The sequence below is a fragment of the Phocoena phocoena genome, chromosome 13, assembly GCF_963924675.1.
Source record: "Phocoena phocoena chromosome 13, mPhoPho1.1, whole genome shotgun sequence".
Lineage (NCBI taxonomy): Eukaryota > Metazoa > Chordata > Mammalia > Artiodactyla > Phocoenidae > Phocoena > Phocoena phocoena.
This window is the reverse complement of record NC_089231.1, coordinates 71,237,191-71,252,370: the sequence shown is the minus strand read 5'-3', so window position 1 is coordinate 71,252,370 and position 15,180 is coordinate 71,237,191. Positions and strand designations below refer to the sequence as shown.

General features: G+C 39.6%; 1 protein-coding gene across 1 annotated transcript in view; it reads left to right on the top strand.

The window, feature by feature from the left end:
* Nucleotides 1–15,180, top strand: part of GRK3 (G protein-coupled receptor kinase 3) — a 121,314-nt gene that overhangs the window by 49,244 nt on the left and 56,890 nt on the right. Inside the window, exon 3 of the mRNA XM_065889313.1 lies at nucleotides 8,330–8,403. Coding sequence (XP_065745385.1) covers nucleotides 8,330–8,403 — 74 coding nt within the window. The remainder of the gene's footprint in view (nucleotides 1–8,329; nucleotides 8,404–15,180) is intronic.

Sequence of the window (15,180 nt, the reverse complement as noted above, 5' to 3'; positions counted from 1 at the left end):
ATAAGATAAAAAGAGATAGTTGCGAGTTAGTGGCCTTGAAAGCACTAAGGACCCAGGGCCGTGGGAGCACAGAAGAGGGATAGCTCCTCCACCTGGCTGGGCTGGGGAGCTCTTCGAATTTTACTGCGTTACGTGATGCTCAGTTGAGGTCCTGAAGGTAAAGTGGGTGTTAACCAGGTCAAGTCTGGAGGGGATGAGAAGGGTGGGGGTGGGGAAGCGGGTAGAGAGGTGGTTGGCAAGAAGGGAGCTGGTGCTGAGAAGGAGAGTCTGTTTCAGGTGGAGTGAGGAGCGTGTGTGAAGGCACAGAGGCATGTTGAGTGAAGCGCAGGTCACTCAACAGGCCTCTGTGCCTTCACTTGCGTCCGGCCGTGCCGGGCGGGTGGGCGCTGTAGCTCTGGGGAGGTGTGGGGCAGAGCGGGGCGTGCATTGCAGTGCAGATGTTAGAGGCTGGGTCTTATCCAGTGTTCTGTGCAATGATGAGTTCAAAAGCAAGGGAGCAGCATGGTCAGATCTAGGCAGCAGCATGCAGGATGAATGGGAAAGGAGACTGGACGAACGTTGAGGTGGCCGTGCTGTTACCTAGGAAGCAATGCATCTCTCCCTGCAAAGCGAGTGTGGCACTTAACTAATGCAACGTAGTTAGGTATTATCTTTTATGTATGTCTATCAGTACCTCCAATCAGATTGCAATTGCTCTGAGAACCCCTTTATTTACACTTATAGCACCATGACATAAATGCTTATTGGTTGGGCTTCCCTGATGGTGCAGTGGTTAAGAATCCATCTGCCGATGCAGGGGACATGGGTTCGATCCCTGGTCCGGGAAGACCCCACATGCCAAGAAGCAACTAAGCCCGTGCACAAGTACTGAGCCTGCACTCTAGAGCCCGTGAGCCATAACTACTGAAGCCCGTGTGCCTACAGCCCGTGCTCTGCAACAAGAGAAGCCACTGCAACGAGAAGCCTGTGCACCGCAACGAGGAGTAGCCCCCGCTCGCCACAACTAGAGGAAGCCCGTGCGCAGCAACGAAGACCCAATGCAGCCAAAAAAACCCAAAAACAAACAAACAAAAAACGTATTGGTTGATTCTCTTTTGTTTTAAATAAACCTTTAATGGAATATATGTATAGAAGAGGGCTCAAGTTCAAGTGCATAGCGTCATGAATTATCACCAAGTGAACACACATGCATTAATTCGTTGGTTGTTATTGTGTTTCTTCCTTGTTAAAATTATGGTTAGACCCAGTGTGTTTTACACACCTTCCCCACTTTGTCCTGGCCATGTTTAATCTGTGATGTACACACATACCCTAATTTCCATACTGCCAGCTTTAATCATTGTTCTTTGAGACGTCTTTGGGAAATATAAATCAGGTGGATTGTTGGAATAATACTTCTATTTTAAGTTATTTTAAATCTCACTTTATTTTGTCGTTTTGTTCGTTTACTATTAGATGTGCATTAAATTGTTATAAATGAAAACAGTTGACCCCAGTCTGGAAAGAGTATTGGCATGGTGCATAGCCAGAAATTTTTTTCTTTTCCATCATTTCATAATGTTGGTAAAGGCTGAAAGTAATCCAACTATTGCAAGGGTTTAGATATACTTTTCTTGCCACTGAATTTTCACATTTTCCTCCCAGTCCCAATTTCCTTTGTTCCCTTTTGAAGTAAGAGCCAACTGCTTGGAACATTCTGTGAATTTTTCTTTGGCCACGTTCATTACCATTTGTGCTTTTGTCTACTAGACTGTTAACATTCAGGGCCCCAAATCTCTCCATTATCTAAATGAGTGATCTCATTAATTATGAGATGTGCTGAATTTAAATTGGAGGTGGGGTAGATAATTTGGATATTTAGAAGACCTATTTACAATATTCCTCAACTACATTTTGTTACTAATTTTCTTCTGTAAAGTTTTTTCTTTTTTTTTTTTTTTTTCTTTTTGCGGTACGCGGGCCTCTCACTGTTGTGGCCTCTCCCGCTGCGGAGCACAGGCTCCAGACGCGCAGGCTCAGTGGCCATGGCTCACGGGCCCAGCCGCTCCGCGGCACGTGGGGTCTTCCCGGACCGGGGCACGAACCCGTGTCCCCTGCATCGGCAGGCGGACTCTCAACCACTGCGCCACCAGGGAAGCCCTTCTGTAAAGTTTTAAGTCGAGAAGTGAAAGTTCTAGTTTGATAAGCAGAGTCAAATAAAAAAATATAAGGTTTGCATGAAGTAGGTAAAAATAATTAACTAAATATTCGTTTTGATTTATATTTATTTATTCCTCTTGGGACTTGGAAGAACTGAAAGGGAGAATTATTCAGTGGGAATTTAAGTTAGTATTATTCATCTAGGAGGGGCATGGTGCCCTGTGGGAGTTTTCCGTGTTTACATCTGTATGCTTGCTTTCTGTATTTTTGAGTTTGCTTTTCTAGTTATCATTTCAGATTTCCTTTGTTTTCACTTGTAAAGACTATTGTGTATCCTGAATGTGTCAGAGTAGTTGTTTCCAGCCTCTGCGTTACCCAGAACCTTTGTAATTACTTATTTTAGTCCCATGCCTCTGTGTGTGAATGATTTTATCTTCCATACAAACTTGTGCTTTATGAAGAACATCCTGTAGAGACTGACAACCATGTTAGGTGATCAGGCATTAGCTTCTGGAAATTTTAGATCCCAATTTGTGATCGACTTAAAGCCACTATTCAGGAACATCTTTTGAGCCTTGTCCCTGGCTTAGTTGTATGTACCCAATCTTATTTTTCTTTCTTCTTTAGCACCAGTTTTTTTTTTTTTTTGGTGGGGTGGCAGGAAGAGTCAGGTTTATTGAGGTATAATTTAAATAAAACTCACCATCTACAATGTACAATTCTGTGAGTTTTGACAAATTCATAAAGTTGTATAACGACTACCAAAGTCAAGATACAGAGTAATTCATCACCTCCACAAATGTTCTAGTGCCCTTTATGGTTGACCGCCACACCCCACCCCAACCCCTGGCAACCACTGATCTAGTTGTTCCTGTGGTTCCTCCTTTTCCAGAATGACACATAAGTGGACTCATTCAGCATGTAGCCTTTGGGTCTGGTTTCTTTCACTTAGCACAGTGCATTGGAGATTCACTTATAGTGGATGTATCAGTAGTTCATGCCTTTGTCTTGTTGAGTAGTGTTGCATTGTATGGGTACGTCACAGTTTACCTAGCCATCAATTGAAGAACAGTTGGGTTATACCCAGTTTTTTGATATTATATATGAAGCTACTACAAATATCTGTGTTCAGATTTTTGTGTGAACATAAATTTTCATCCCTGTTGGGTAAATACCTAGTAGTGTGATTATTTGGGTTGAATGGCAAATGGATATTTTGACTTTAAAGAAATGTTTTCCAATGAGCCTGCATTCCTACTAGCAGTCTAGGAGAGTTCCAGTTACTCCACATCCTCTGCTCGTCAGCAATGGCATTCATTGTCTCTCTCTCTCTTTTTTTTTGGCTATTCTAAGAAGTATATAGTGATATCTCACTGTGTTTTTAATTTGCATTTTCCTAATGACTAACAATGTTGGGCATCTTTTCGTGTGCTTATTTTACATTTATATATCATCTTTGGTGAAAATATTCAAATCTGTTCAATTTTTAAAAATACTGGATTGTTTATATTCTCATCTTTGAGTTTTGAGAATTCTTTGTATACTTTGGATACAGGTTCTCTCTCAGATATGTATATTGCAAATATTTTCTCCAAATCTGTGGCCTGTCTTTACTTTCCCTTTGTAAGTAATAAGTAATTTATGGGAGATTACTCTGGAGACTGTGTAAATATTTTGTTCCTTATCAAACTTTTGCCCCCGGGTTTTGGCACCTATTGATTTTCTAACTCCCTCATTCCTTCTGTAGTTTTTGGTTGGTATTTGATGCTAAGGAAGAGCTTCCCCTTCTTTCCTTTATTCTTCTCCTCTCTTCTTCCTTCTTTCCCCTTCCCTCCATTGTGGAGTCACAGCCCATCAATCATCCCAGCCAGCATAGTAATTCCCCTCTTTGCCTGTTGATTCAGAGGCACGAGGAGTCCAAGACATTATATATGCTTCTCAGCGAACGAAGCTTCTGGTTGCCAAAATTTGATATTGTCAGTCTTCTGAACTCTGCCCTTCTAGTGGTTATGAAGTGGTATCTCAAAGTGATTTAATTTATATTTGCATGATGACCAACGGTATTGAGCCCTTTTAATGTGCTTATTGGCTAGTCATATTTCTTCCTTTGTGAAGTGTTCACATTTTTTGCCCATTCTTTTATTGGGTTGTTTCGTTTTAAAAATTGATTTGTAAGAGGTTTTTTTTTTTTTAATGTATACATAAACGGGATGTAGGCCTTTTTCAGATTTGTTTCTTTCTTTTTTGCTTTTCCCATTTGGATATAAGTTTTTTCTAGCACCATTTGTTGAAAAGACTTCCTTTTCCTAATAAATTGCTTTGCTATCTTTGTAGAAAATAAGTTGAGCACATATAAGTGTATTTCTGGATCCTCTATTCTGTTTCATGATTTAGTCTTATGCCAGTACCACACTGTGTTGATTACCATGGCTGTATAATGAGTCCTGAAATTAAGCAGTGTAAGTCCTTGAACCTTTTGCTTCTTTCTCAAGGTGTTTTGGGTATTCCAGGTTTTTCGCCTTTCCATATACATTTTAGAATCAGCTTGTCAGTTTCTTTAAAAAGCCGATGGGGAGGGCTTCCCTGGTGGCGCAGTGGTTGAGAGTCCGCCTGCCGATGGAGGGGACACGGGTTCGTGCCCCGGTCCGGGAAGATCCCACATGCCGCGGAGCGGCTGGGCCCGTGAGCCATGGCCGCTGAGCCTGCGCGTCTGGAACCTGTGCTCCGCAACGGGAGAGGCCACAACAGTGAGAGGCCCGCGTACTGCAAAAAAAAAAAAAAAAAAAAAGCCGATGGGGATTATCATTAGGATTGCATTGACTCCATAGATCAATTTGGGGAGAATTAACATCTGCAATACTGAGTCTTCCAATCCATGAACTGACTATATCTTTCCATTTATTTAGATCTTCTTTAACATCTTTCAGTCATATTATATAGTTTTCCACTTAGTGGCATTGTATATCTCTTATTTATTTATTCTTAAGTATTGGTTCTTTTTTGATGTTATTGCAAATGGACTTGTTTCAGAATTCCATCTTAAAACTGTGTGATGTGAGTGTATCTAATGTCATTGATTCTTTTAGCTAATGACCTTGTATTTTATGGTCATTTATGGATCTTCCTAAATTCACTTATATATTCTAGTAGTTATTTTATAGATAGGATTTGTTATATAGTTAATCATGTTGTCTAGGGATAAAATGAGTTTTAATTCTTCCTTTTCAATTTTAGTAAGTTTTATTTCCTTTTCTTATTGCACTGGCTAAGACCTCACAATATTGAATAGAAGGTGTGAGATTAGGCATTCTGGCCTTTTCTAATCTGAAATGCTTTGTACTTTGTTTATCCCACAGCTCAGAGAGGTCTTATTGACATTCTGTTTTATCATTGATCTCAACATCATATTTAATTACTTTATATCATTTCCCATAAATTACAGTTATTTCATTTGTTTACTACTTTGTTGTCTGCCCCTTACACAAACCCATAAGTCTCTTATGGGAAAAACTCTGTCTTCACCAGCATATAGCATGGTGACTCTTAGTAGACACTCAGTAAATGCTTTGTCAAATTAGTAGATTTTGGTAGGAACTTTTAGCAGTTATGCAGTCTATCCTCCTTCCCAGTGTTTGAATCTCCTTGGTAAAACCTAGGACAGGTATTATTTCTTACAAGATTTTTTTCATATTCTTCTTTCCCTCTTTTTCATTTTTTAGGTGGTTATATTTCAATTTCCCATAGAAACCACGTATATTTAATGCTTTCAAAAGTTCTTAATTGATCTTTTATAAAAGATAATACAATTCTTTCTACCAATTTTTGCAAAATATTTTAGTGGCAAATTGGGATAGTTTGCCTTTCCTGGATGTTGCATACACTCGGAAGTTAATCAGTATTCAGGCAGCTTGCAGTGGTTCAAATATAGAAACAAGGGTAAACACATTCCACAGTTACCTAGTAAGCAGGTGTTGGGTCACTACTTTTTATTCTTTGAAATCTGAAGACATCGCACCGACGAAGTGAACCAGTTAGGCAAATTATTTCCTTATTTTATGCCCTTTAGCTTTTGTTCTAATCTGAGTAATGCTTCATTTTTTTTTATGTAATTTAAGTCTAATGAAGGTAAATTGCATTCAGCCTGGAACACAACGATCTAGGATGTATCCAAAAGGCAAAATATCTTTCTTCTGGCTGCCCCATTTTAACAGCTGCTGTGATAGAAAGTAATGCTTCAGTTTATGTACAGACACGAGGAAAATACTGGTTTTTTTCCCCCTATATGATGTTCCAAATAATTCTTTGGCTTATCTTACACATTGATGATGGAAATTGCATTAAAGAAGTAGGTAAACAACTCCCTTTCTTCATCCTCCTCCTTCTTTCTTTCCCCTCCCTTCCAGTTTACAAGTGGGGATTTCAACAGTCCTCCACCGATAATGGAGAGAATAAATAGACATTCAGTAAGGAGCACCCGGACAGGCCTATCAACCAACTTGGCCTAATTGCTTTTTGACTTTGTTTAATGAAACACTCCACCCTATATAATGTTTTTCTTTTTTTTTCAACTACCCTTGAAACATTCACCTAGAGGGACCAAGTTTGGGGCCAAAACCAAGTTTCAATAAATTTAAAAGCATTGGAAGTCCTACTGAATGTGTTCTCTGACCACAACAGAATTAAACAGAAATCAATATCCCAAAAATACCTGAAAAAAAAAAAAACCCCAAATATCTGGAAATTAAACTACGCATTCCTGAATGACTCATGAGCCAAAGAAGAAATGACAAGGGAAATTGGAAATTACTTTGAAATGAATGAGAACAAAAAGTCAGCCTTTCTCTTATTTAAAACAAAAATATTAACATGCACATCGGTAGAGATTCACATCTTCAGTTCTTCCTACTCGTCTGCTTCTTGAATTCCCTACTCCCTCCATATGTTGGCCCTGCTGCAGTCCCTTGACAGAATGAGCACGGCCGTGCTGCTGCTGGAGCTGTGCACCCAGCCCCTGTTAGTCTGGTCTTGCCAATCTAACCAAGTAGTCCAAATACCTTTCTTCCAGTTCCACTGAACAAACATTTACCATTTTCAAAGGTCATGTTCCTGGAAGCGTGGAGGGGAATTTATGGGGCAACAACAGACAGGCTCAAGTTATATAACTCTTATGTTAACTTGAATGAAAATCTTTTCAAAGCTGCTTCCTTCCTGTCCTACCTGGGGAGTTCCGATCTACCTTTGCCCAACATTTTAGACTTTTTGTGAGTCTTTCTTCACTTTTTTTTTTTTCCTGTGACTTCTGTCTCTCCTAACAATCCTTTAATTGTTTGGACCTTCTCATTGCTTTTGACTTTTCGAAATCTTCCAGTATCTCTGCCCTCAGTCTGGTGTCAGCTTGTCCTCTCCAGCTTCATTCATTCCCTGAGGCTTGACTAGGTGCAAGGCATTGAGCTGACCACTGGGTTTGGTCCTGGGGTGGGAGACTTGTAAATCAGATAATTAACCTGGGTGAGCACTTTGGCAGAGGCATGTTGGAAGGGCCATGCAAACAAACATTCTTTCAACACATATTTATTGGCCTCCCACTGTGTAGCAGGCACTGTGCAATGGGGGTGGTATCCCGGGCAGAAGGTACTGATTGCTTGAAGATGAGGCGTGGATCTGGGAATGGGTGATCTGCTCTGGCACGAGGTATTTGGTAGGGACTTGGAGGGACTTGAGCTAATAAGTGGTGAGAGAAAAGCCTAGAAAGGTTAGGAAAGTACTTCTTTTGTTTTTCTGAAGGGAGCTGTAGTTCTGTTTCTGTGGCGTAGCATTTATTAGCTCCATGGTGACTCTTACCAACTTCTGTATTACCTGTATCTCTGATTTCTTTGGTTAATCTTCCACTTGTTCTGGTACCCAGTAGCACTAAGTGGTGGTAACCACTAGCACTGTTAATTGTGCATTTTTTAAAAGTGGGAGGGGGGCTGCCAAGCGAGAAGGGGCCTCAAAGCAGGGCACCAGGTGTGTGATTCTCTTAACTTTACCTGGATTATTTCCTTTTAGGCGTTAAGTAGCCTCTTGAAACCCCCTTTTTTATTTTAAGGGTACGGGAGGAAGAGGTTGAAACAAATGAATTTGAAAACACCCTGTGAGATAAAATTTACATTCATCGCCCACCCTGAAATTTTTTATTCTTTTTCTTTAGGTTTCTTGCTATTTAAAGATTTTTGTTTGAATGAAATTAATGAAGCTGTACCTCAGGTGAAGTTTTATGAAGAGGTAAGAAGTGACTGTTTTATCAATGCTTTTATTTCAAAAGCATATTTAAACTGTACTTTGGGAAATATTAAGACTACTAGATATCTTAGAGATTCGTCAGAAGTAATTAGTACTACAAGATATAGTTTTAGAGATGCTGACAACAACTATAAAAAGCATATTTTTAAAGCTCTGTAGTGTTCTGGAATCAGTGAGGAATAGTTGGACTCAGATTCCAGAGGAGGAAGAATCGTTCAGAGGTGCACTGAGCATTACCAGCCATTTTATTTTCTGCAGAAGCACGCTGATTCTGGACACAGAAGCCGAGGCAGGGGGCTGCTACTGGGTGAAAGAGAAACTAGCAAAGGTTTTTGGTCACACATTACTAGAGTGACAGATTGGAGACTTGGTGGGAAAGGGTGGCCTCAAACCCACAGCTGGTTTTCCCAGCAGGACATTGGGAGGGGATCTGAAGAGGCAGGCCAAGAGCTTCTGGAAGACACATTGAAACCTCCCACAGCCTTGCGGTATTAAACGGTATTGAAATGTACACCTGTTGTGGCAGGAATCCGAAAACAGAACAGGCAAGAGATGAAAACCCCACTGAAGAGCCATAACCACTTATCACCTGAGGTGGCGGCTGGTCCAGGTGTGGTGGGCAGGTGAGAATCCAGCTTTGGCCCCTGGCAGGAGGCTGCTTCTGGGAGACAGAAAAACCAGAAGAGGTTTCTGGATCTGGAGTAAAAAACAGATGAAGCTGGGAATTCCGTGGCGGTCCAGTGGTTAGAATTCCGCGCTCTCGCTGCCAAGGGCCTGGGTTCAGTCCCTGGTCAGGGAACTAGGATCCCATAGCCGTGCAGTGCAGACAAACCCTCACCCTCCCGCCCCCCGCAAAACAATTAAAAACTTATAACATCAAACATATTAAAAAAAAAACAAACAACGAAGCTGGAGGAGCCCGCAAAACACGATGAGTCCCACGCTCAAGACACATGCCAAGTTTTGAAGCTTGAGTGGGCCGGGGGGCCAAAGAGCTATCCTGAAGACTTCTTAAGGGCAGAACTGAATCCAGTGCTGAGGAGACAGAGGTCTCATTGAACTCCATGGAGACCCAGGCCTTAGAACAGGGACCAACCAGAGGCAGACTGAGTCCTACACAAATGGCAGGGCAGACCAGCCCAGCTCAACCCCCTGTTGGGTGATGAACTCCCTCCCTACCTGTGCAACAGAGAATAAGGGGAGCTCTCTGTCTCTTTTGCAGGTAGAAAATAACAATATATAGAGACTCTCCAATCTTCACCATACAATAAAAAATGATTTTCCACCTAAGAAGCAAGATCACATGACTTATAAACAAGGCAATAGAAGCAGACCCACAGATGAATCAGATATTGGAGTTAGTTGACAAGTACCTAAAAATAACTGTAAATATGTTCCAGACAATAGAGAAAAAGATGGACAAAATAATTAGATGGAGGAATAGAGAGTTTCAGCATAATTTGAATGTATTGTGGAAAACCAAATAGATATCCTAGAACATAAAGTATTTGAAATTAGAACCTAGTGGTTAGAACCAATAGCAGATTGTCACAATGCGAGAGACAGGATTAACGAATAGGGAAGCAGGTCAGTAGGTCATCTCAAACTGAAATACAGAGAAAAAAGAATATAAAAAAGAAATAAGGGCATTAGAGACATGTGAGGCATACCTAAAAGGTCTAACACATGTAAAGTTGGACTCCCAGAAAGGAAGAGAGAGAATGGGACAGAAGCAGTATTTGAAGATATAATACTAAGAATATTACAAAATGATGAAAGTCAGCAGCTTACAGATTCAAAAAACTTAGAACACCCCAAGCAGGATGAGTACAGAGGAAACGAATCTTTGCACATCAATATAAGACTGTGGAAACCTGTGACAGAGAGAAAATTTTAAAAGCAACCAGAGGTTAGAAAAAGACACCTCATTTTTAAAGGGGCAGTAATATGAACAAAACGACTGTGACATATTAAAATAAATGATTAAGAAAAAAGAAAGACAGACAATGAAATGGCCATCTTTCAAGTAATGAGAGAAAAAAGCTGCCAACCTAGAATTCTTTCCTCAGCCAAAACTTCCTTCAAAAATGAAGGTGAAATAAAGATATTTTCAGACAAAAACCAAGAGAATTTGTCAGTAGTGAAACTGTATTACCATAAATACTAAAGGGAGCTACTGTAAGCAGAAGGGAAATTACCCCAGATGGAAATGCAGGAAGGAATGAAAGACATCATAAAGAGTAAATATGTATGTGAAATATATGAATGTTGACCATACAAAACTATAATATGTTTTTAGAGTTTAAAGTGTGTGTAAAACTAAAATGTATGAGAGTAGCACAAAAGGCAGGAGAGGGGTTAATAAAGTTAAAATATCTTAAGATTCTAGGATTATTGGGGATAGTAAAAATAATAATTTGCATTGACTTGTAAAGGACGCATATTGTAATCTCTAAGGTAACTTTTAAAAGAATAAAATGTGTATGTTAAAAGAGAGGAGATGTGGAATAAAACAACATTGTATTAATGCAAAGAAAAAAAGAATAAAAGGTGGACATAAAGTAGGAGGTCAAATTGAAAATAAAGAGTAAGGTGGTAACTATAAATTCATCTATATAAATATTGATGATTACATTTAATATAAATGGACTAAATACTCCCAGTAAAAGACTAAGTTTGTCAGACTGGATAAATAACCAAAACCATGTTATATACTGCTTATAAGTGAGATGCTTTATTTATGTATTTTAAGATATTTTATTTTTTGATTAACCTATAGTTGCTGTACAATATTATATAAGTTACAGGTGTACAGTATAGTGATTCAATTTTTAAAGAAGTGGTATACTTTAAACAGAAGGATGGAAGAGGATATGTAATATACACACTAACTGAAGCAAAGCTGGTATAGCTATACTAATATCAGACAAAGCACATGGCAGTGCTACTTTGAGATAAAGAGAGATTATTTCATAATGATTGAGGAGTCAGCATCTGTATCTTACAAATAACAGAAGGTTAAAATATTTAAAGCAAAAATTGGCAGGAAGATCCAAAACAAAATAATTGTACAACCCTAGTGGGACACCCACATACTTCAAGAACTTGTAGAACAAACAGACAAAAAATTAGTAAGGATATAGAAGATCTTAATAAAGTGATGAATAAACTTGACCTAATTGACCCAGCAGAAACAGAGTTTTGCATTCTTTAAAGTACATATGAAACATTTACCAAAATAGATCATATGCTGGACCCTAAAGAAAACTTTCTACAAATTTCAAGATTGAAATTGTTCAGAGTATGGTCTCTGACCACGGTGGACTTAAGCTCAAATTTTTTTTTTTTTTTTTTTTTTTTTTTTAATTTATTTTTATTTTTTGGCTGTGTTGGGTCTTTGTTTCTGTGCAAGGGCTTTCTGTAGTTGCGGTGAGCGGGGGCCACTCTTCATCGCGGTGCGCGGGCCTCTCACTGTCGCGGCCTCTCTTGTTGCGGAGCACAGGCTCCAGACGCGCAGGCTCAGTAGTTGTGGCTCACGGGCCCAGTTGCTCCGTGGCATGTGGGATCTTCCCAGACCAGGGCTCGAACCCGTGTCCCCTGCATTGGCAGGCGGATTCTCAACCACTGCGCCACCAGGGAAGCCCCTTAAGCTCAAATTTAATAACAGAGTTAAGAAATCCTTAGCTGCCTGGAAACAAATAACTTCTAAATAATTTAAGGGTCAAAGAGGAAATTAAAATTGAAATTAGATAACATATTAATTGAAATATATTTAAGAAATGACATATGCTAATATTATTAGCATGATCTGTCTTTACCCTAAAACATTTGAAATGGTCCAGAGAAAGCATGGCATAATTAGGGCTGATATGAGTAATCTTTGTATCTTTGAAAATTGGAAGAATATTCCCTTTTTTCCTGGTTTATTGATAAACATGAAAATGACATTTTTCTACATTTAAAAAATTATATTAATGTATTTCCAGGAAGAATGATCAAATGATGATGCACATTTAGCATCATGTGAAAAAAAAGTAAGCTAAATCCAAAAGTCTTCCACTGAGTACGAAGTGACTTTATTATTTCAGTCTGAATCAGGCATTTTATCTGGACGAGACTCACAGCTTGATGTGTCAAAAAATTTTTTTCTTTCCTGTGTTCTTAAAAGCTTCTCTCCAATTTCAGCATGTACTCAGCTGCTTTGTCAAAGAGAAAGCAATCTCCTTTAGTAGATGAAACAGATGGGCAACCTACGTAGTTATTTCTTAAGCACTTCTGGCCAGTATGGTGGTGACTACTGCTGATGTGTTTCCATTTGAACTTTAGACATCGGAGTTTCTCTTCGTTGGCTTGTTCCGCAGCTCTTCTCTCCTCTCTCCTGGCCTGGTGTGATGGATCTGGCCTATCAGGTTATCCCCTTGGAGGAAAATGCTTCGGGGCTCCTCAGCAACTTGCTTTGTGTTCTTTAATCGACAATACCATCCACCTTGGAGTTTCAGATACAAGTTGTGTAAGTCAGTACAGCCTCCAAGATGGAAGTTATCAGTAATTCTGACTCCTTGGTTTCACCAGCCTAGTGGATTTTTAAATTTCTAGTTTTATAATCCTGATCCCTAGAAAACTCTGTTGTCAGGTATCTTGCAATGTGTATGTTGTCCATCGTATTTCCATTCTTCTGTGTCCCCAGACTCTTTGTGGTTACCCATTTTCCTGTGGTCTGAAGTCCTAATTGCTTCTTCCAACACTCACATGTCTCTGCGTTAGTTATCGCTTACCTTTCCGTCTTTATCTTTCACTACCTTCTCACGTAGACCAAGGTCTACGTGAGAAGGTCTCACGTAGACCTTCTCCAGTAACCAATATTACCTGAACCCACCGAGCCCAGTTCTTCTTTTTATTACTTTCCTTATGTCCTTCCCCCAGCCTAGGATGCCGTTTCCCTTTCTCGGCTTGTGGAAAGCCTTGCTTCGTTTAAGGCCAAGGTCAGTTTCTGTATTCTCTAGTAAAGCCTGTCTGTACAGTCGTCCCAGTCTTCCGTGATTGCTTTGCTTCTCTGATTCTTACACTGTCTGTTGCCTGTAATGCCCGTGGGATACTTAATATATGCTTGCTGCTGGTGTGTGTGCGTCATCAGTATTTTCACTTGACCGTTGTTTGACTCCTAGACAGCAGGCCCAGCTAGGATCTAGGTGCAGCTGTGCTGTGCCCTCTCGCTTGCTGTGGGATATGGTGCTGGTCACTGAGCAAACCTTGAAGCATCTACCTTGTGTCAGACCCAGAGCTTACAAGTGTGAACCAAGACACTGTCCTGTACTTGAGCTCATAGAATGGGGACTTAATATTTGAGCATCTGTTACCTTATCTATGAAATGAGGTTAGTAATCATCTCCTGCTATTTCACAGGCTAATTGAGAGCCCCAAATGGGATGCCAGATGGACAGTTGCTTTCTAAACTGTAATATCTATAATATGCTGTAACATGGTGATAAAGAGTTCCAGCTCTAAACTGAGACCATCTGGATTTGGATTTGGACACTGCTGGTGATTAGCTGCCTGAAGTTGGGCAAGGAGTCTTGCTTCACTCTATCTGGGTTTCCTCATCTAAAAGTTAGGGTGATAGCAGTGTCTGTCCTTAGGGTTGTCATGTGTGTATGCAGCACACCAGAACGGCACCTGACACGTAGCTACTGCTCGGTGTGTTGGTTTATACACTTCCCTGTTCCGGTCAGATTTAGATGCAGCTTATAAAAATATTAATATTACACCTAGATTTAATAATAAATCACGGAAAACAAAATTTAAGACCAGAGGTAAAGTTACTGCACAGACTTTTCTTCACTCATGCAACCAGTATTTATCAAACACTAGTGCTGGGAAGCGTTGTTTGGCTGAACAAGATGGACAAAGTCTGAGCTCTCTTTGAGCTCCTATTTTTGTTGAAACAGACAATAAACCAGTAATAAATGAATAGGAAATATATCAGGAAATGATAACTGCTATGCAGTGATTCAAAACAGACCCGCAACTCAATGTGATGTATTGTGATTTGGTGGCCACCTTAAATTGCTGGGTCAAAGACTGACTTCTGAGGAGGTGCGTTTTAGTGGAGTAATTTCAGATATTGTGTTTATCCTTTGTGGCTTTCACTTAGTTTCTTGAATCTGTCAATTTATATGTTTCACCAAATCTGGTAAAATTTGGGCCATTATAAAACATTATTTCTACCCCAGTCTCTTTTCTTTCCTCACTCTAGACTTCCAATCATAACTAGGTTTGATCTTTCGATATTATCCTAGATATCACTGATTCCCTGTTCCATTCCCCCACCCCGAATTTTTTTTTCTTTCTTTTCTTCAGATTAGATAATTTTTATGGAGCTGTCTTCAAATTCATTGATGCTTTTGCCAACTCTAGTCTGTTATTATGTCCATCCATTGAATTTTTTTTCAGAGAAGATTTCCATGTGGTTCTTTTCATAGTTATTATTTTTCTGCTATTTCCTATCTTCTTATTCGTTACATGCATATTTTCTGTACATCTTTTAGTATAGTTATAACGGCTCCTTTGAAATCCTTGTCTGATAATTCCATCAGAATCATCTTGGATTGGTCTTCACTGATGGTCTGTTCTCTTGTATATGAGCCTCATTTCTCTGTTTCTTCATAGATAGAGTAATTTTAGATTGTATTTTGTCCATTGATATTGTAGATACTCTGAACTCTGTTTCTCCAAAGGGTATTGATTTTTTTGGTCTCAGCA